The sequence below is a fragment of the Equus przewalskii genome, chromosome 3 (assembly GCF_037783145.1).
Source record: "Equus przewalskii isolate Varuska chromosome 3, EquPr2, whole genome shotgun sequence".
Lineage (NCBI taxonomy): Eukaryota > Metazoa > Chordata > Mammalia > Perissodactyla > Equidae > Equus > Equus przewalskii.
The window spans coordinates 35,596,534-35,618,531 of record NC_091833.1 but is presented as its reverse complement, the minus strand read 5'-3'; the positions used below and the strand labels follow the sequence as shown (position 1 = coordinate 35,618,531).

The 21,998-nt window shown below is 53.2% G+C and overlaps 1 protein-coding gene across 24 annotated transcripts in view; it reads left to right on the top strand.

Moving 5' to 3' along the window:
• ANKRD11 (ankyrin repeat domain containing 11) overlaps nt 1–21,998 on the top strand; it is a 213,727-nt gene that overhangs the window by 175,184 nt on the left and 16,545 nt on the right. For 10 of the 24 annotated variants that reach the window (XM_070614000.1, XM_070614020.1, XM_070614010.1 and 7 more), the window contains 5 exons: nt 4,883–5,021; nt 17,203–17,373; nt 17,569–17,772; nt 19,148–19,290; nt 21,563–21,710. In XM_070614000.1, the coding sequence (XP_070470101.1) occupies nt 4,883–5,021; nt 17,203–17,373; nt 17,569–17,772; nt 19,148–19,290; nt 21,563–21,710 (805 nt within the window). Of the gene's footprint in view, nt 1–4,882; nt 5,022–16,636; nt 16,734–17,202; nt 17,374–17,568; nt 17,773–19,147; nt 19,291–21,562; nt 21,711–21,998 lie in introns of all 24 variants that reach the window. The other 14 variants (XM_070614016.1, XM_070614021.1, XM_070614011.1 and 11 more) reach the window with 3 other exon arrangements.

The window sequence follows — 21,998 nt, the reverse complement described above, 5'->3', positions numbered from 1 at the left end:
GTGTGTCAGGTGGACCGTGACCATCTTCCAGACAGTTGCTCCCTGTGGACAGCCTGGCATGGTATGGGATTAAAAGTCAGTTTCCCCTCTCTGCCCATGATGTGTGGGGAGCCCCCTCCTCAAGCATATTGTGAGGATACGTGAGGTAACATGGGCTGATAGGGTCACTGCCTGTCCCTGCGCCATAGCTGCTACCCCCCTGGCAGTTTTTATGGCATATTGGGGTTTGACACGGAGGCAGCTGATAAAAGTTGAATTTAATGTTTCAGGGGTTCTTTTAGCATTTAGGAAATGAAAACATTTTGTAACGTGTTCAGTTGGTCTTAGGAGCCCTGTCTTACTAGTAAGGAACGTTCAGTGCGGTTGAATGAACTCACTGCCCCAAGCCCTGCTGCCCAGCCAGGTTCTGAACCAGGTTTGCCCTGAGAACCTCATCGGAGCCCCTGCCACCCCTGGCGTCAGCTCAGCTGGAGCCCCGAGGTGCTCCAGGGGCACTGCAGGTGCCACTAGTGAGGTGAGGACCTGAGGCTTGAAGGCTTCTGTGAACTTCTTTAGTGAGGTGTCCACACAGCACATCATGTTTTGTATTTCAGTTTTAAAACCTGGGTTAATCACCATCCAGATCAAAAACACAGTATTACCGGCATCCATGGGGCCCTCCTGTGCAGTCTGCAGTGACCACTCCTGACCAGAGTGACCTCTGTTCTGACCTCTGTCAGCGTAGGCACATTTTCACTGTTGGGTTTTCCGTGAGGGGATCAGTTGTTCAGCTGCATCTGATGTTCGAGGTTCTGTCCTGTCGGTGCTTCTCTCCTGCTGTGTGGTGTTCCATTGTGTGAACAGTCACCTTCTGCCATGGGACATTTGGGTTCTCAGTTTGAGACATGACATGGACATACGGACACTGGGTTTTTCCACAGTCCTCCATCTGGCTTCATAGTTTGTCAGGGTGGTTTTTCCCGCCCTGCACTCCCCACAGCTGTGAGAGTTTGGGTTGACCCATGTCCTTGCTGACACTTGGTGGTATCAGTTTAAGTCACTTTGGTGGGTGTGGAGTGGCACTTCATGGTTTTGTCTGCTGGTCGTGAAGATGTTCTCCTGCGCTGTCTTCTAACAGCTTTCAGTCTGTGATGCATCCGGAGTTGGTTTTGTTTTGTGGTGTAAGGTAGGGGTCAAGGTTCCTTTTCTTCCCTCTGGATATCAACATGGTCACTGTTGCTTGCTGGAAAGACCCCTCTCCTCTGTGTTGCAGAGAGCCTTTGTCGCCAGTCGGGGGCTTCCAGCCAGCTCCTGCTCTTTGTCCTGAGTCTTTGGTCCTTGTCCAGGACCACATGTTGTGACACTCATTTTATGTCTTGGTTCCTGGTAGTTTAATTTCCTGAGCTTTGTGTCCTTCAGGATTGTCTGTGCTATTTTTGACCCTTTGCATTTCCATGTACATTTTCTAATAAGCTTGTTGACTTCCACAGAAAGCCTGCTGGGATTTTGATTGGATTGTTTTGAATGGTAAAGATCAGTTTGGGGAGAATTGCCATAATAACAATATTTACTTTTCTGACCCATGAACGTGAGTAACCCTCCATTTTTGTAAGCCTTCTTTATTTTCTCTCAGTATTGTTTTGTAATTGTCTGTATGGAGGGCTTGAATGTCTTTTGTTAGATTTATTCCTATATATATGATGTCTTGATATTAATGTAAGTGATTTTAATATTTCCTAATTGTTTATTGTATATAGAAATCAATTACTTTCTGTATCCACTGTTTTTCTCTAGTTCACTTACTGATTTGAATAGTTCAGTTGTCTGTTTGGATTTTTCAGGTATACAATTGTATTGCCTGAAGATTAAGACTTCTTATCTCTTAGGAAGAAAAAAAAGGAAAATAGGGATTGAGCCCAATGTGATTGCAGAGGAGACCTTATTTTGTGTCCACTATGTCCCGACGTGTTCACTGAGCCCAGTGCTATTCTCCCTGAGGTGCTCCTGGAGTGCCACCATGTTGTCACCTGGGCCCTGTCTGTTCACTGTTGTGGAGTAGTTCATTTGTGACTGCTCTGGGATAGGTTTACCACTGGCCCTTTGATGGGCAGTGGTGTTTCATCTTTTTACTATTGTGAACAAAACTGCTGTGAGCATCTGCACTCACTTCTTTCTTGTGGGAACTCCAGGGGGTCATGTTGTGCCACTCCCACCAGCAGACCTTGGAGGTCTGGTTGCTCTGCCACGCCCTTAGCCGCATTTGATACTGTTGGCCTTTTCTGTTTGAGCCATTCTGGTGGGAGTGTTGATATCTCCTTGTGCTTTCAAAGTGCATTTTCCTGAAGTGGAACACCTCTCTGGATGTTAACTGGCTACGTGGACGTTTTCTTCTGCAAAGTGCATATTCAGATCTTGGTTCATTTAAAAACAATGGGTTGTTTTGTTTTCTAGTAGACTTGGTGATGCTTGGTGTCCTTGCCTTGACCCCTCTCACGGGAGCACCCCGTCATCTGCGCTTGAGCCTGGGCTCGGCTTTTGGGTCCAGGGTGCCTTTTGTCAGGCCTTTTCTGCATCTACTGAGATGATCGTATGATTTCTTTCCTTTCTCTTTTTTTTTGGTGAGGAAGATTGTCCCTGAGCTAACATCTGTGCCAGTCTTCCTCTATTTTGCATGTGGGATGCCACCCCAGCATGGCTTGATGAGCAGTGTGTAGGTCTGTGCTCAGGATCCGACCCCACAAACCCCAGGCCACTGAAGGAGAGTGCGTGAACTTAAGCAATCACTACACCACTGGACCGGCCTGTCCTTTATTTTCTTAATGTAGTGAATTATATTGATTTTTAAATTTCCTGCATTCCTGAATACTTTGTTATTGTTATTATTTGTATTATCTCTTTTGTATATCCATAGATCAGATTTACCAGCTGGGCCAGGAGTTTTCTTCTCGGGAAGGTGTTTATTACGGTTCTGGGATTTTCTAATGGGTGCCGTCCTTCTCCCGGTGCTGGGGGTGGCGGGATATGGGTAATGACAGGTGTGCCTCACGGAGACTGTGGGGTGAGATGGCATGCCCAGCATCTGCCCGGCTCCAGGAGTTCTTCCTCGTTCCAGTGGCGTTGCTATGGCTCAGGCTTTGCCCGGTGGCCCCTCTTTGCACTCCAGATGCCCTCAGAGCTGGCAGTGTGTTCTGGCAGAGGTCTCTCTTGTCACTTGAGGGTGTCTCTCATTAACTGCCAAGGTTTGTGGTTGCCATGGCTGAGTGGTCAAGCTGGAGGAATGTTGGGGCCACAGAAGGCAGGACTGCCACAGGTGCTCAGTGCTGGCAGGCGGCTCCTCCCAGGAGCACCCTGAAAGCTCCTAGTGCTGTGAGAGTGGCGTGGGGGTGTGGCTGTGACTGCATGTGCTTGCCAACTGCTTCCCTGAAGAAAATTCTAGAAAGAAAGCTTGCTAGGGGGATAGGAAGTCATGTACTTGTAGCAGTTCTTTCTTCTGCACACCAGGTATGCTGACTGCATGGTGGGCTATGTGTGTGCTGCCTGCGTAGGGCTTGATGCACGTGCTCTCCGTGGACAGGGCAGGTGGCTGGGAGTTGTAATGCCTCTCCTGCCTGGGTCATTGTGTGCTGGTAGCAAACAGTCAAGGTGTTGGCTAGAATTTGGAAGACTCCTCAGAGCAGCCTGCACCTGGGATGACGCCATCAACTGGAGGGCTTGGGGTCCAGGGCACCTGCTGCTGCAGCCAGTGAAGTAGGGGCTCTCACTCTACACAGCTTGTTCCACCATCGGCCCCCACCACCACCTGCATTTTCGGATGAGGCTGTCCCACCCTTGCCTCCCAGGGCTTTGTGCGCTGCTATTTCCTCCCGGGACCTCCTCACCTCATGTGGCACAGCACTGTGTGATGAGCGGCTGCGTGTATGTCGTGCCCGTCATCTATAGAGCCTCCACTCAGACCCTTGAGGTGGGCACTGTCTCCCATTCTACAGATGATAACACTGAGGCAGACATAGTGCTAGGCTTGCCCAAGGTTGGCCGGCTGGTCAGGATGGGGCTAGAATTCAGGCTCCTGGCTTCTTATGCTGTAGGAGGACCAGGCCTGAGATTAGAGCAGGGAAGAGGGTGTTGGCGACACAGCCACCCACTCTCTAGACAGCTCTGGCTTTGGAGGTGGGTGCCTCCATGTGGGTTTGCAGCTGTGGGCTCTGCTCTGGGACCAGGGCTTGGCCTGAAGAATCTGTCCTGAAGACAGCCCCACACAGGCCTGCGGGGAGGCCAGTGGCAGCAGGAGCACTGGGCGCTGTGCAGGGATGTCAGATCGGGAAGGAGGAGAGCCCGCCCTGTTCACGGCAAGGGGGGAGCACACCATCTCAGGAGCTGGACATACTCCTGCGACATGTGGACACACTCCTGCACGGTGGGAGGCCCAGGCAGGCGGGGCAGTCAGGCACCTTCATTCCACAGGGAGAGTTTATAATGGAAAATGGGACTCCACCTGTTGACACCCCTTTTTAAGGCAGCTCTTGTATTGCGTTATCTAATCTGTCCCTGGGAAAACGGGGTCAGAGGCAACTGTGTCTGCTCTGCTTTCTTCATATGCATAAGTATAGTCGTTAGCAGCAGTTTCTTGAGACTTCTCCAGGTTCTGGACAAGGAGTAGGGCTGTGTGGGGTCATGGTCAGGGCTCGGCTGCAGCTCTGGTCTGTGAGGTGCCTCACTGGCGAGCACAGCTGTCTGGCTTACGGAGAAAGATGGAGGAAGCCACGTGTCACTTCTAAGATTGGCAGCAGGAGGAGCTGTTCATTTCCCAAATAAGAGATTTGCTTTTCCTGGCACATGAAATGACGTGAGGTTTTTGAGAATTTAACTTGGGAATGATGTCTGAAAGTGTCACTTTCTTTTCTAGGATAAAGATAAAGTTTCTCTAACCAAGACCCCAAAGCTGGACCGTAGTGATGGAGGGAAGGAGGTGAGAGAAAGAGCGACCAAACGGAAACTGCCCTTCACTGTGGGGGCCAATGGAGAGCAGAAGGACTCGGACACAGGTACCACCCCACCCCTGCCCCCTCACTGTGTCCCCCATCTCCTTGCTCCCTCCTGACTGCCTCCAGGTCATCCGCACCCGGCCCATTCCCACATCACACCTGCCAGACTCTTCTCTTCCATAGGAAGTGTCCTTGATCCCCACGCCTTGGGGGTCTCCTCACACCGGCCCGGCCTGGGCTGTGCACTCAGGACAGGTATCTCCCAGCCTCTTTGCATCTCTTGGCTTTGCTCTGGGACCCATCTGAGGAGTCCTGCAGCAGAGCTGAGTTGGGGTCCAGAGTGAGGCCTCGCAGTGCCTTCTCCTCTCTCTTAACGTTCAGGGTAACTCGGAACTGCTAGGGAAGGTTTATACACAGAGAATTCCCACAAGTACCCAAAGTAGAAACGCACCCCCAGCATGCCCAGGGATCCTCCCAGTGTGTGTCTAGCCATGGACGTGACATGGCTCCTCTCCTGTGAGGCCCCCAGGCCCTCCTGAAGGTTTTACGGTGGAGGATAAACATGTTTCCCCTCAGGGCTACAAAAGCACATAAATTAAACCCAGTTGTTTGAATTAAAAGCTGAAGGGAGCCCTGAAAGTGAGCAGGAGCCAGTGCAGTCTTCATGCAGGTGCAGGTGGGCCTGGGGGTGCAGAGCAGGAGAGTGTGAGTGTGTGAGTGAGCATGCATGTGCACTGTGCATGTATGTGGGCAGGTGTGAGCCTTTGTCTCTGCATGTGAGCATGTGTACATCTGTGTGTGTGTGTGTACGTGTACTTTGCGAGTGTGTCTGTATGTGTGCGTGTCTGTGTGTATCTGAGGAGTTAATAATACTTGATCTGTGTACTTTCAAGTTGAGCTGCTTGAGCTCACCTTGAGCTGCTCGTGGGGACGTGCTGGGTCCAGGCGAGAACCCAGCCTCCCTCCTGCTGGCCTGCACTCTCTTCCTCTTGGTCTTGGTGCTCAGTGGCCTTCCCAGCTTGCTGGTTATCTGACTGCTCTGCAGACTTGAAGACCAGTCACAGGTGGAGGTGGGAAGGGACGCAGAGACCCAGAGGCCACAGAGCCTGAGGTGAACCCACAGAACCACAAGGTGGGCCTGGCTTCCCCAGAATGTAGCCATAGGACAAGGGGCAGGGCCCTGCCAGGATGGGGCGTGGGGGGCTTCCTCCTGTGAGAGTTTGTCAGGCAGCAGTGAAGTAGCAGGTGCTGAAACAAAACAAACGTGAGAAAATTGGGAGAAGTGGCGGAAGGCACAGTCTGGGAATGAGTGTCTGTGCTATAGACTTTATTCACGAGGTCACAGTTCTGCCCACACACCCTCCTATGCAGGGTGCTCCCCAAGCGTCTGTCCCCATGGGGTTCACAGTCGCTGAACTGAGACTTTGGTTAGTTAAAAGCCAGTGAAGTAGATTTGGTTTTGCTGGCTGAGATGCAAGGAAGGTGGCAGGGCTCCGTGGGGTCCTTCATGAAGATTTGGCCAGGCCCATGGCTCTTTTGCTGAGGGACAGGAAGGAGTGAGTGGGCAAGGTGAAGGACGAATAGTCTACAGGAGAGCCGTGGGGTAGAGGAGGGAGGGGCTAGGTGCCTAGGGACACAGGGCTCCCACCAGAACGGGGGGGCTCGCAGGGACTCTGTGGCTCGGGCGTCAGGTCCAGGTGAAATGAGGCCAGGCCTGGACGCGCTCTCTCCTGTCCTGGAGTCCGTGCCAGGTTCGGTTGTAGAGCGTGCAGTACTGCTATTTGGTTTTCTTAGTTATCTGGATGCTGGGGTCTGGAGGTTGACGTCAGAACTCTGGGATGTTCTGGTAAATCCCTAGGAGCCTTGCTGTAGGAGTAGGAGCTTTTGCTTCCCAGGAGGACGTGCTTCTTGAGCAGGGCCGGCAGGGCTGTGTGTCTACTGAGCATGCCCAGGTGGGCGGATGTCCTCAGGCTGCCCACCCAGTTCTGGTTGGTAGGATTTCTTTGCAGTGACCGTTTGATCGTGATGGTGGCTTCTTGGGCCTGTGCTTCCAGAAATCTTACAGATTATCTGTTGATGAGTGGCATCTTGGGGAAGGGTGGCTAGGTGGGTTCATGGAGTCCAAGGGGGCTCCCTGGGCTGTCTAGGAGATCCTCGGGGTGTGCAGGGAGTACCCACGTTTCTTCTCCATGAGGGCAGGGAGGGAATGACTGTGAGGTAGGAAAAAAGTGAAGAATATTTTGAAAATCAGCTTTTCCAGGCAAGGATTATGTTAAAAATCTAAATATATATGAAATATAATATTTGCCATCTTATTCCGCTTGTTATCCTTTTGGGGCCAGTTTTCCTTAGTAACTTTCTTTTACACTTGCTTTGTTGATGTAACAGACTAGAGTTTCCAGTAAGATGATTCTGCTGGTGGCAGTGTCGAACATCACTTGTATCAGGAGCCTCTTAAACTAGGGAATCCTTGTGCACCCTGCACAGTAGCAGGAGGCAGGTCACCTGGGCCATGGCTGGCTCTGCAGGCCGGTTTACTTACACACAGGTTCCCTGTCTTCCTACCTCCCTTTCCTGGTGAGCAGGAAACCTGAGCCAAGCACTAACTCCACACTAACTACCGGAGCATTTGTTGCGCAGAAACCGGGTGGGATGGAGTGAAGCGTTTTCCTGAGAGGTGCCAGGATCTACCCGCCCCCCAGCCCCCCAAGGCTGTGCCTCCCGCTGAGTCAGGAGGAGGGAGAAGCCGCACCAGGAGACCAGTGTAAAGAATCATTAACTCTGATGAGTGACTGAGATAGGGAGACTCTGGTCCCCTCCTGGGTAAGCCAGAGAGGGAGCTCTTCAGGAGCAACAGACCTGGAGGGGCTGGGTGGGAGCTGGGAAGGGTCATGGCCAGGTACGAGGTGTGACTGTCCCCACCCTGTCTGGCCCCTGCCATGTCCCTCCAGCGCCCTCTACTGGGAAGATACAGTCTAGAGCTTACAATGAGGGGGATGCAGCAGAGGGCTCCAGAAATCCGGGTTCTCATGGCAAATGGTGAGTTTCTTCGGCTGTGCCCCCTGAGTGGGAAGAGGCTGATGAGGCTCTCCCTGAGACCACCAAGCTGCCTAAGAAGGTTCTCCTGTTTCCTAGACCCTCAGGAGCAGCCGCATGTGACCCTGGCCGCAGGAGGCCGGCCTCTGCAGTGCTTAGTCAGGGCTGGGGGCGGCCTGCCAAGAACAGGACGGCTCCGTCTGTGGCGAAAGCTAGAAATGCTCTGCACGTCCGTGCCCACGCAGAACCAGTTCACCCTGAGGGGGTTCACCGTTTCAGCTGCCCACAGAGCACCCTGGCCTGCTTGTGTCCGGGTGGATCTGAGCATGAGGCAGGAGCTGCTTCCCAGTCCTTGCGGAGTGCTGCACAGCCTGCCCAGAGCAGCACTCTCTCTGCAGGGCAGGCGAGGGCAGGGCGTGCAGGCTGCACACGCCACACCAAGGCCCGCCAGCCTGGGCAGACTGGGGACCTGAGGCAGGCCTGGCCGTTGGTCCAGGAGAGACAGGCAGGCCGGGAGACAGCTTCTCCTGTGGCCGCAGAAGAAGGCAGCCTCTCGGCCAGAGAGGAGGCACACACCGCAGACGGCTTTTCCAGGCAGGTGGTCTGGGGCAGCCCTCCTGCCCAGCTCAGCCTGCCCAGTGTGCCCACTGCTGACTCGATGCCAGTCTCGGGGGAAAGCCTTGGAGCGCCTGCACTGTTCCTGACCAAGTTATGTGATGCCTGGGACTTGCTTCAAATTAGGCTATTCTTTCTACTTTTCGCATGTTTAAATTTCCCCACAACTTAAAAAATCCATGAATAAATATTGCTTAGGTTGGTTTAGAGATCGGCCTCCCTCCTCAGGCTCCCACACGAGCCTCCTCCCCATCGTGCTGTCCATGCCTCAGTCTAAACCCCGGCCTTGCCGTTTTCTGCCTGCAGCCACCCGGCAGCTCCCCCTTCAGAGCTGCCCTGTCAGAGGATTCTCCACACCTGGGTGTTTCTTTGGTATGAGGAGAATTGAAGATTTTCTTACTTTGCTTTTCCCTTCTGAGTCAGACTGTTCCCTCTGGTATTCAGGTGTTTATTCAGAAGCTCTGAAATGTGAACTGCTCCTCATTTGGTCTTTGGGATTTGGGGACACTCACTTATTTACTGAACTCATGATCCCCCTGGTTCTGTAAGGGGAAGGGGCTGGCTGCTGTGACTTCTGCTCTGGGGCTGTCCCCTATGTGTGGAAGGGAGAGGCATTGGCCCTGCTGCTGGCGTCTGCAGGACTTCTTGGAACTCCGATTGCCGTGCCCTGCTGAGTACTGGAGGTGGCGTGTGTGGGATGACAAAAGGGCTTCTCCCACTCGCTTGCTTGCTGCCTCACCAGGCGCTGGACTGTGGCAGGCAGAGAGTGAGGTAGCACTGTGGGAAAATGATACTGCTGTGAGAACTCTTCCTGGAAAGGACGTGTGCCACACATGGTGTGACCCTAGGAGCGCTCAGGACTAGGGGGGTGCATTGTGACAAGACCCCCAAAGCTGGAAGGACTGACTGTAGCCACATGCCACAGGAAGCCCTGCCTCAGCCTTCACTGAGTGCCTGACCACCTCCCATCTCAAAACAAAGCCCAGAGCACAGCACGTCCCCAGTCCGTGTCTCGGTGGCTATCTCTGTGCACCATGTGGCTGACCTGGGCCTGCCCATCCCTAACCTCCACTGCCTTAGGAAGAGCAACTGCTGTGACTCTGGCCTGGGACAGCCCAGTGGTCGTCTTCCCATAATCTTGTGAAAGGAGGGTCAGTATCTGAATCAAGGTGAAGTCTATGAAGCAGAAAAGAGATGGGATGTGGAAGTTGGTGAGCAGAAAGAGCTGAGGGGGCCCAGCAACTGCCCTTCCCCCGGTGGTCCAAGTGCGAGGGTGAGAAGCCGGTGTATCTGAATAACCGTATGTACTCACTTGTGAAGAAGCGTGTTCAAGTTAGTTGCTTTCAAATACTTAAGAATTCCTTGTAATTGGCCTCTGGTCAAACTATTTCTCAATTATTTTTCCTTTCTAAACTTGAGCAGTTTCTTCTTATACAGAGGAGAGTTTGGACTAGCAAAGGAAGGCCCTTTCTATTTAAAATTCTCTATTCCCCCAGTTGCAGAAAAGGTGTGAATCCACAGGGTAATCCTGGGCTCCCTCAGGGCCCCTCACAGGGGTATTCGGCTGGTACCCAGGCCATGCTGTCAACGTAGTGTATGTGAGTCGGGTCCCCAGGACCACCCTGAGTTTTGCGATTCACTGGGAGGACTTGCAGGACTCCACGTGTAGTCATACTCGTGACCGAGACTGACTGCGGTGACAGGATCCCCAGCAAAATCAGCACAGGGAAGAGGCACGTGGCCAGAGTCCAAGGAAGCCGGCCGCAGCTTCCAGAGCCCTCTCCCCGTGCACCGGGTCGCAGGATGCCCCTGCTTCCCTGGCATCGAGTCGTGATGACACCTGGGAGTGTAGTCGACCCGGGAAGGCTGTGGAGGGGAGGGCGCCAGGCTGAGGTGGCAGGCAGACTGAGGAGCCTATCCAGGCTGCACCCTGCTAGACAGTGTGGGACTTTGGGCTTATTTCTTAACCTCTCTGTGCGACTCTGTGTGTTCATCTGTAAAGCTCTGAACTGTGAGGATCCTGTGGGCCTGCCCTGTGAGGTTGTGTGTCACCCCGTCGTCGTGTTGCGCGCTCCAGGCCAGCTCTCGGAGCAGTCCAGGTCAGGATGCAGTCACTCCACCTGGTGATGCTCCCAGGTCTGCGGCTGGGCGAGCCTGAGGGACGGTCGGAGGCCTGTCCAGGCAGACCCAGGAACTAGCAGGATTGGATTATGATTTATTTTATTTTGTTTAATTCTCAATATGCTCTGGGGGAGTGGAAGAGAGGAGCAGAGGTTGGGAAATTGTTTTTTTTGGACCCTTCATCCTGACATCCCTTTCTTCTATGCTGGCTTCCTGTTTACGGTCATGACACCCCTCATTGAATTCCCAAGCACCTGTGGAATGGGGACTCTCATCGCCCTTATCTAGAGATGGAGAAACCCAAGTGTAGAGGTCACATGGCCGGTGAGCTAGGCAAGCCCTCCACCTGTACTGCAGGAGAAGCCAGATGTCAGAGATGGAGAAGTCAGGGACCCACTGAAGTTCACACTGACCCCCTCTTTCTTTAAATGCTCAATGGTAGTGACTTTTTAAAAAAGGAAAGAAAGGGGCCAGCCTGGGTGGCCTAGTGGTTAAGTTCAGTGCACTCCGGTTTGGCAGCCTGGGTTTGGTTCCCTGGGTGCAGACTTGTACTGCTCTGTTAGCAGCCATGCTATGCTGGCGGCCCACATACTGAAAGATGGATGAAGATTGATATGGATGTTAGCTCAGAGAGAATCTTCCTCAGCAAAAAAAAAAAAAAAAAAAAAAAAATAGAATTAGGCAAAAATCAGGCAATCGGGAGGAAAAGTCAGTCGTAACTGCAGCTGGAATGTGAGACAGTGCCCCACCACAGTGGTTAGTGGGGCAGCTTTCTTTTGGGGCTCGTATCTTCTGTCTTGCTGCATTTGAAGAATTTGAGTGTAATGCTTAGGTGAGAATGACAGGCCCTCTGGCAACTCATTATCTGACTCGGATGCTCTGTCTGGTGAGGACATGCGGGTGGACTGTCCATGCTCTAGGCTTCTTGCAACTTGTGACTTTGAACGTCAAGATGAGGCCATACGTTTGGTGTGGAAGGCGTGCTCCTGAGACCAAGTTAGACACAAGGGAGCTGTCAGGATAGCAGTGTTCCCCAGTGCCCACCACCCCACCTGCCATCAGACTTCCTTGAGCTCTGCCGGACATGGCAGTGAGGTTCGTGATTTCACGACAGCACTACTAAACGCTCTCCTATGGCGTAGAACCAAGGTGATGTTGACATCTTAGGACTTGATGGTGGAATGTAGGAGTTATACGTTTTCCTTTTTGACAATATGGTGGACTTTGTCTCCTGGAAGAGCCCTCGGCTAGAAAAGCCTAGGAATTAGAGACGGTGAATGATGAATGTAATGGGCGACGAGACCTGGGGGCCGAGAGCCACACCTGTGGACCCCTTAGACACCCCAGGTGAGAGTTGGGGGCATGTCTCTGCCCTGGCCACAGATTTCTTGGGGAGGCAGTAGACAGGCTGAGGGCCTCACAAGGTTGGGCCCATGAGAGCTGTGCCTGCGGACCCCTTAGACCAGCACTTGTCTTTTCTGGCCAGTGTTCAGACAGGGTGAGGGGCTTTGAGCAGTCTTCCCAGAGACTAGCCCATCCTGCCCCCGGAACCCTGGCGCTCTGTCCTGCACCACCTCTACCTCGTGCTGTTCGAAGTACCTCGCGCTCCCTCCACCCAGAGGTCTGGACAGATGGCCTCCGTGCAGCTCCCTGGTGCCCGAGTTCAGGCAAACACAAGCGCCCAGTCAGAACTACAGACCCTGAGGGAGAAAGCCGTCCTGAGAGCAGGTCAGCCCCAGGGGCTTCACGCTTTGGGGTGAGCAGGTACAAAATATGAAATCAGTATAATGTGATAAAAGAGAAAATTGAAAACACAAGCAGGGAGCAAGATACTGTCAAAAAAGATCATGTAGCTTTTTTAAAAACATAGAACATATGGAAATGAAAATTATCACTGAAATTAAAAATTCAGTTGACAGATCATATAGTTTACTAGATACAACATCCAAAAGAATTAGTGAGTTGAAAGTTATAACTAAAGAAATTGCCTAGACTGAGGCCATAAAGAAAAGAGGTGGGAAACATAAAGGAGCTTGCAAGGTGAAGAAGACGAGGCTCAGTGTCTGCATCCAGCCAGAGCTCCAGGAGGAGAGAAGGAGAGCACGGGTGCACAGAGAAGACGAGAAGTCCCTGTGTGTGTGAAAACGAGAGTCCTCAAGTTCAGGGAGTGTGACGCCTTATGAGCTGAGGGGAGGGAAATGGCTACACGTGGGAGTATTCTGTGCTGAAATCACAGGACAGCACAGAGAAGGCATTGAAAGTGGCCAGGAAAAGGAGATGTTGCCCCCAGAGCATGAGGCCAGCCTCCCAGGAGTCCCCACAGCTGGACACTCCTGACTAGTCCCGAGGAGGAGCCCTCCCAGAGCTCACTCTATTTTCCTTGCTGCCGGAATTCACTATAACTCAGAAGAGTCTCTTCTCCAACAGATGACGTCTGAGTTCTACTGGGGAGTGAAACGCAGTGGCAGGAAGTGGACTCCTGAGAACAAAGGTCCATCACAACCACCTGCCCTCTGCAGCCCCTGCTTCCCGGGAAAAGGCCACATTCTAGCTAGACAGCTGCAGTAGAGTGCAGGAGAAGCGTGTTCCAGAAGGCCTGGGGATGAGAAGGAGAAATGGGTTTAGTGGGAAACTGTGACAGCCTGAGAGGGTAGGGATTCTTGCATTTGCCAGCTGGGTGACTGCACACCAGGAAAGAAAGATGAAACGTGGCACCGACTTCATCAAGCACCAGTGAGGTGAACGTGCACAAGAATGAAAGTGCTCTCAAAGTCCAAGACACTGTCATCACTGTGTTTTCCTAAAGGTGATGTAGGGGCTGTCCAGGCTCAGGGGAAACCGTCTTCCACCCATCAGCCTACCAGGTGTGCCACAGCTGGTGTCAGAATATCAGGAGACACACACTGACCTGATGGATCAGGAAGGAAGCCTCCAGTAGGAAGCTCCGGCCTTGCCCCAGCCGTTAGGGTCCTTTGGGATCGTGGGCTCAGCTGTTTCCCACCCATGCTTTCCAGGACTCCACTTTCCTGGACCTCTGCCTCTGGGCCCCGTGCTGCTGTCAGCTGCAAAGCCCTCCGAGCTCTTAATCCAAGCCTCTTCAAGCTGCAGAGCACAGGCTCCGCCCCTAGTCTTACTGGCAGCACCGCACCCTCAGCCAGCACTTATTGCTCATACAGGACTTGCTCTGCTGTCACACGGACCTGCCAGGTCTCCACTCTGAAACTTGGCAAATGCCATTTGGAATTCATATAAGTTCTTCTTTGCTTCTGGTTGGATATCAGAAACGAAAAATTAGCAGAATGCCAAAGGAGCTTGCCGGTTGTCTTCCTCTCGTCCTGTTCCCCGACTGCGCTGGCCAGTGAGGGCTCCCTAGCCTGGGGAGATAGGTTTTGAAACCTTCTCTTCTACCTCTGAGAGGTTGGCCTCACCTGTGGACCTCTGGGTTAGCCCTTGCCCACAAGACACAGCGAGCTGAGCTGTTTGGCATGTGGTAGGAGGCGCAGGCGGGACCATTTCTGTAGCAGGTAACAATGCCCCATGTGCTAGAATGGAGAGCTCCCTCTGTGGGTAGCGCTTCTGTGGGCTCTCGCTCCTCCCCAGACTCACAGCCTGGCCTGACTTGGACCCTCCAGTACCGATAGCTACAGGTGCTTGTAGAAAACTACATTTTGCTATTGTGAAATTGGCATCTTAGACGATGCGATTACATTTGGGGTTTTCCTGTGTTAGGACACAGAGATGTCCTGTTTAAGTCCAGGGAAGCCCCTGTGAAAAGTGTGCTCTTTTTCCACATGTGGGGCAAATGAGCTTCTGTGAGGGTCAAATTCATCATAGGAGGGAGTGTCTGTGCCTTTCCCTAGAGCATTGCCAGGAGCGCTTACAGCGCTCCTGGCCAGGGGAGAGGGAGGACACAGTCCTGCCTTTGCCAGAGCTTGGCAACAGCAGCAGAGGGTGGGGGTGTGGTGCTGTAAGGACAGTGTCACCTGCCTGTCTCCACACACGGCTATCCCCATGCTCCACACAAGATCTTTGTCTCTTCTTGAGACCGCAGGCCTGGTACCGTTAGGTCCTGCTGTGCAGTGGGGGACAAATTCTGTTGCTGCAGAAAGCCTTGTGTGCAGAAGGCCACAGGTTGTTCTCAGCTGCCACTCATAGAAGTGCAGGCCCTGCTGCCACCTCTGTGACCTCCAAAGAGTCCACTGCCTGCACTGTTGCTTAGAGACCGTGGCTCTGCTGACCTTTCAGGTTCCTCTGGCGTCTTGAAATCAATGTCATGTCTCTCCTTAAGACACCCCAGCGCGATCCTGCCCTGCTGTCCGGGTCCACCTGGGACCCCGAATACCTGCACACGGCAGAGAAGTGGTGCCGATGTGTACTCCATGACCTCTGGAGTTACTCCACGTGCTTAGTAAATGTCGCACGCAGCCAGAGGCTCTCAACACCGTGCGTGCAGACTCATGAGGCTGTGTGTGCTTTTCCGAGGCTCTGCTTCCCTCCTTCTAGTGGACATTATGTCTCCACGGCCCTAGGCAAGTGTTGTGCTCAGTGGGGCGCAGTGGGCAAGAGCCCCTGAGAGACCGGAGGCCCTGACTTTTGGAGACCATACAGTGCTTCCTGGGAGATGGGGTGGGAGTGGGGTCCAGAGCGCAGAGTGTGGGGATTCTGTCATTGTTTATACATTGGCCCTGGAAAGCTTCTCATCTTGGTCACCTTCATCATCAGAACATGTACATGAGCGCCGTGTGGCCAAGTGGGTAAAGGTAGAGAAGGCGTGGAGAGTGTGAGGCAGGTGCAGAGACAGGTCAGCAGAGCCCTCAGCGGTATGAGAGCTCAGACACTGCCGCCCTGGTCTGGGACGGTGGCCCAGTCACTTCTCAAGTGTGGCCTAGTGTCTTAGAGCCGCAAGGTCAGAGCTGCTGCTCTAGTTCGTTATCCCATGGAGGCTTCCACGAAGTCTTGCCCTGGGACGCACCAGGAGGCCCGCCACACTGCTGCCTGTGCCTTTGCCAGGGCGTAGGGAAAATGGGGGATGGAGCGCAGGGGCTGGGGTCATTGGTTATTGATGAGGAGCATTCTTTCTGGAATTTACTTCCTCTCTAGGACCTGGGCCTTACAGATTGGTTAAAAACTAATTGTTGCTGCTGGTGGTGCCTGCAGTGCCTGGGTTTTACCACCTAAAACACGTCAGCATTCTCAGCAAATCACAACCTTAGTTTTTTAAAAGGCAGTTTAAAATACTTTTTAAGGAAATAGCAGTTTACAGAAAACTCTTCTTCAGAAAGTGGAAAATGACAACACATTTGTGGGGCCTAAGGTGGTGAATAGTGAGGGCTCTCTTTTCTGCGAGCAGAGTGGGTGAGGCAGACAGGGGATCATTCAGTCTGTACATCACTGACGCCACCCACCTCTTTAGGGTCAGACCCCAGCCAGGGAGCCAGCTCAGTGGACCTGGAGAGTCTGAGTGGGAAACAGAGACCCTCAGAGGAGAGTTTCAGAGACCTGCGCTCTTGTGGTAGCCCCCTTCCCTGCCTGTAGTTCACACCCTGCGACCTAGAACACCACGAAACCATCTTGGCCCCACACAGGGCTTCCACCCAGAACGCATGGGGCATGGGGGGATTCTGAGGCTCTCCACAGATCCCTAGTTTCCCATCAGCAGGAGGGGTGAGGGTGAGGAAGAAAGTGAGCTGCTGGCTCCTGCTTAGTGAAGTCTGGAGGTATCTTCTCTCCCCGCTCCCTGCCTCTTTGGAAACAAACAGCACGATGTGTTTCTGTTCGAGGTTGACAGGGTATTTTGTAATGGGTCAGATAAGTAGAGGATTTGCCTGTTATGAGGAGGCAGAGACGGGAACGGCTGAGCTGTTCCATTGTATCTCGTTAGTGCTCTGTGTTGATACCTTTAGATGCCTCCAGCTCAGTCCATGTCGTGGTACTGCAAGGCTGGTTCGCTCCTCGAAGCGCCATGGCATGAAATGGAGGTTCCTAGAAGCAAGAAGAAAGGTACAGTACTGACCAGTCGGCCTTGATCTATTTATGTATTTCTAACTGTGTTTGCCATTTTATATCTGTACTGTTTGGAGGCGGGACGGGAAGAAGGAATTGGATTATAGACACATGTTATCTAATAGATGGAGACTTGTCCTGTGTGAGCCAGGACGTCCGTGATCGGCTGTCCCACCACCTCTCACGTGGTGGGCAGTTTGGGGGGCACCTAGATTGGAGTGAATGGTCAGTGGGGCCAAGGCTTAGCAGGCTTCATTGGCTGACAGCCAGGTGTTGGAGTTGTGTTGCTCACAGTTACTGCTGGCAGAGGTGACGTTGGGCACCAGGGGCGCTGCCAGCTCTGTTCTCCCCTCTCCCTGGGAGCTGAGAGCAGGGAGGCAGGGGCTCCTTGGCGCCAGGTCAGGCTCTGGGTTCTGAGGACTCCATGGCATGAAATCTTCCCCCTCTCTCCTCCACCACCTCACAGAGAAGCAGGGTCCTGAGCGGAAGAGGATTAAGAAGGAGCCTGTCACCCGGAAGGCTGGGCTGCTGTTTGGCATGGGGCTGTCTGGGATCCGGGCTGGCTACCCCCTCTCTGAGCGCCAGCAGGTGGCTCTCCTCATGCAGATGACGGCCGAGGAGTCTGCAAACAGCCCAGGTGAGCCCCTGGGGTAGGAGCCCCCTGGGATGGGAGAGGCTCTCTCTCTGGGGTGGGCACCTGTGCAAAGGCGTCCCCTTTCCCTCATGAAAACGGCCCAGGTCCTGAAGGTTTCTGTACAGCAGGGACACTCCAGCCAAGCCCCGCTGGCTCCACTCCCAGTAATGCTCCATCTGTCCTCTCCTCGGCCTGCAGTAGATACAACACCAAAGCATCCCTCCCAGTCGACAGTATGTCAGAAGGGGACGCCTAACTCTGCCTCAAAAACCAAAGACAAAGTGAACAAGAGAAACGAGCGTGGGGAGACCCGCCTGCACCGAGCTGCCATCCGGGGGGATGCCCGGCGCATCAAGGAGCTCATCAGCGAGGGGGCAGATGTCAATGTCAAGGACTTCGCAGGTGAGTGCTCGTGGCGCCCGTGGGCAGAGGGCAGAAGGCAGCATGGTGAGTTCACAGAGGGCTGAGGCTGCCTCTACAGATGGGCGGACCCTCTGGCCCAGCGAGCTCAGTGTCCTCAGGGGCCAGTAGCCCCACCCCTAGGGATCTGCTCCGCAGGAGTGGGAGCCATTCCCCAGTGTGTGTTTCCATGGGTGCTTGCACGCGTGCGTGGAGAAGACCCCACTTTATACCAGTATGATTTGCTGTTTCTGAGAAGGAAGAATTAGTACTTCTTGGGAGATATTGCAAAATAAAATCACTTTCTTGTTTCTCATTATTTTTAAGAGAATTGAGGAATTTTTAGATATTACTCTGCAGTGTTATATAAACCCCTGTTCTGTGCTGGAGGATTCCTTTTTCCTGGCTCCCAGAGGGTCTGCCTCTGGCGTATTTAGGAGGAAGCCGTGTTGTCCCAGCAGAGGCTGCCTCATGCCTGTCAGCCCGGGACACCCTCCCACCTCCCAGGGAAGAAGTATCACCCCAGACCCTCTTTAGGATGGAAACCAGTGCCCTCCCTGCCCTGAGACAGGCGAGGCCCTTTGTTTACTTGAAGGCCCGGTGAGTGCAGTTCAGTGTGGCCTTTTTTGCGTAAAGTACTTCCATTGTGCAGTGATGCATCAGCAGATTCCAGAGTTGGCTGTTCCAAGTGGATGAGAATGTGAGATAAATGAAGCAGTCTTCCGGTAGAATCCTGGATTTTTATCTCTGCCCTAGTTAGTAGTTGTCTCACCCAAACCTAATTTAGCACCTTTGTTTTTAAAAGCAATTCTCTTAAATCAGGGTTTTCCCAGGCACTGGAATCTGTGTCCACAGGGGCATGCCCTGTTTGCACACTGACATGGTGGCCACTCTTCCTGGTGACAGGTTGAGGCTCCAGGTGGAAGCTGCCACCAGAGGAGGCCTCCCTGGTGGCCTCAGCCATGTGCTTCCCAGGGCGTGTTTCCAGACCTATGGCCATGGCCGCGAGCTCTGCTGTCCTACACAGGAGCCTTCTCAGCCTGTCTCTGTTACCCGTGTGCTGACGGATGAGCAGGGCTGAGCTGCCGTCATCACACTGTGCTCACCGGTCCTTGTCCATTGACAGGGTCTTGCTCCAGATTACCCCTGCAGGTTGACAGTCTGTAGGGCTAACAGGCTAGATGTCAGTGAGCAAACGAGGTGTTACAGTAAGGAACATTCGAGGTTTCCCTAGACTAGAGTCCCTCAGTACAAGGGATGCCCACCAGGCTTCTGTCCCCGTCATTAGCGTATCCTTGGAGTGCTGCCTCGAGACAGGAGTGAGCCAGGAGTTGTTCCTGAGGATTAAGTAACATATGTCCTAAGTGTCTGTTTCCAGGCTGGACAGCGCTGCATGAGGCATGTAACCGTGGCTACTATGACGTCGCAAAGCAGCTGCTGGCTGCTGGGGCGGAGGTGAACACCAAGGGCCTGGATGACGACACCCCCCTGCACGATGCTGCCAACAACGGGCACTACAAGGTGGGCACCTCCTTGCAGACCTGGGTGGGCCTGCCATCGGATTTGTGCCTCGCTCTGTAGTTCCTGTCTCTCTGTCCTTGCTGTCCTTCACATTTGCTAGGAAACTCAGAAGGGGGTCTTTGCCCGTACTCCACCCCCCCCACCCCCAACCAGCCCAGCTTTCTCGTTCTGAGTGGGCACCTGGCTGGCCTCTCACATCCCAACAATCAGCACTGCCTGCAGCGTGTAGACAGGCCTGCTCTGGCCGTGCAGGGTGGATTCGTGTTCGTGCCATAGGAAGGAGAGCTCTGGGGGCTGCTGTGGACCCTGTCCTTGTCCCTGTGGTGCTGTCAGACCTGGAAGGCCTGGACTGATGCGATGCTGAGAGGTGTAGCCAGTACCCAGGATGATCGTTGTCACAAGTCCAGGAGCAGTGAGCACCTTAGTGCACATTTTCCCCTGAGAGGACTCATCGCCCCCATCAGGTCTGAAACAGAAGGTGCACATGATGTGTCTCATGCATCTTGTGCTGCCAGAAAGCAGGGTGGTACACAGAGATGATGAGGGCCTTGCTGTGGTCACTACCAGAGCCACGGGACAGTCAAGCATGATGAGGACACACCACAGCCCCTTGTAGCAACCCCGCCCGGTCACTTTTGGCAGATGCAGGGAACCGGCAGCATCGAGACTGAGCAGCACAGTTGGAAAATGACAAGTCGCTGTGGGAGAATGGGGAAAGGCTCTGAATTAACAGGTTTCTGAGATGACAGGAGAAATCTTAACACCAGTGATACATTTGATGTTAGGAATTACAGTGAACTTTCAGGGAAGATAATGGCATTCTGTTTTGTTTCTTAATTTTTAAGGGCTGTTTTAGAGAAATATACTGAAAAGTTTATGAAATGTCTGGCATTTGCTAAAAAATACCTCGGGGAATGGGCCAGATGTGGGTGAAATGAGGCTGGCTGGTGAGCTGGTAGGTGATGGAGCTGGGAGTGAGGGAGTCGCCATTTGAATCTCTGTAGTTTTGTAATTATCATTTTAAAACTTTTAAAAAAATTATGGAAAATGTCAAAGAGGTGGAAACATGGTGAGGGAAGTATAATAATGGCCCCCAAAGACATCCCCATCCTGATCCTGGACTGTGGACATGTGGCCTCCCATGGCCAGGGGACTGTGCGCATGGGAGATGATCCTGGGTTGTCTGGGTGAGCTCATGGCCCTCAGGGGTCCTTACAGCCAGAGACCCTGTCCTGGCTGGGACAAGTTACCAGCAGAGGCAGGAGGGAGGGTGCTCGAACTGTGCTGCCGGCCTTAGAGGAAGGGGCCATGGGCCAAGGAATGTGGTGGCCTCCAGCCACTGGGGTGGCACTCAGCTGGCAGACAACAAGGACATGGGGACCAGAGTCCCACCACTGCAAGGAACCCTGTGTGCAGGGAAAGGAAGGAGCCAATACCTTGGCCTCTGACCTCCAGGATCCTCAGACTAAGGTGGTTGTGTTGGTTCAAGCAGCAGTGGGACACTCGTCCCCAGGAGGCTCTGTCCTGAGTGATGTACTAGATGAGACAGAGCACGTGAAGAATGCGAGTTTGTATTGACCCTTGTGAAAGGTTCTTCCAGTGCTCTAGGCTCAGACTAGACTAAGGTTGAGACTGAATTCGGTATTTGTACTTGAGTTCAGTGAATCAGCTGTCCTGGGTGTGTGACGCACAGGCTGTTAGTTGTAAACAGTTCAACAGGGCTGTTGAAATGTCTCTGTGTTTCTCTTCTTCACGTGACTGTCCTTACCCGTGTAAAATAAAGCAAGGAAGAGGTGATCTTATTTTCTAAAATAAATGAAAATATAAAATAAACCTGCTTGCAGAAGCTTGGTCTTTGTTTTCTCTGTTCTGTAACACCGCCTGCTCCTCCCCTCCCCCCCATAAAAAACTTCCCCCTACATAGCCAGAAACTTCCATGACCACTGGACCGCACTGGATGGCAAGCTTGCCATTGGCAGGAGGGGAGCCTATGTGAGAAAATTCTGGCCAAGTGATTGACTCGTTGTGAGGGAGGACTTCTGGAGCTGGGACTGTTCCGCCTGGAGGGGAGCCTGTGAGGGTCCTTCCTGCAGGAGAGGCACAGGTCCAGAGACTCTGCCAGGCGTGCTGTGCACACAGCTTGCGGCCTCAGCGTGGGCTGTTTTCTGGTTAAGCACAGGCTCTCTGGACGGTCACAGTTTTACACAGGTATAGTAATAGTGCGTCGGTGTTTCTCAGAAAGCTCCCTCATGTGCCTGCTGCTGTTTTGTAGGTGGTAAAGCTGTTGTTACGATATGGAGGAAATCCTCAGCAAAGCAACAGAAAAGGAGAGACACCACTGAAGGTGGCCAACTCCCCGACCATGGTGAACCTCCTGTTAGGGAAGGGCACCTACACGTCCAGCGAAGAGAGCTCCACTGGTCAGTGGCTGAGTGCTGGGTGTGTGTGCAGGGCGGGGGCGGGAGCAGGTTGTGTGACGCTACAGGGGCGGGGCCTCCCTATAGTGCTGTGATGCCAGAGGCAATGTGCGTTTGCGTCTGCAGACCGGCACACAGGGTCTCCTCGCCTCCTCAACACCTGCCACTTACAGGAATTTCTGGACTGCGAGGACCCCACCCCACCTCCAGGGTTCCAGTGTCCAAAAGCCTGCAGGCTTACTACTAAGATGGCAGCCCTGTCTTTGTACAAATCTCTCTTTGATGTCCTTC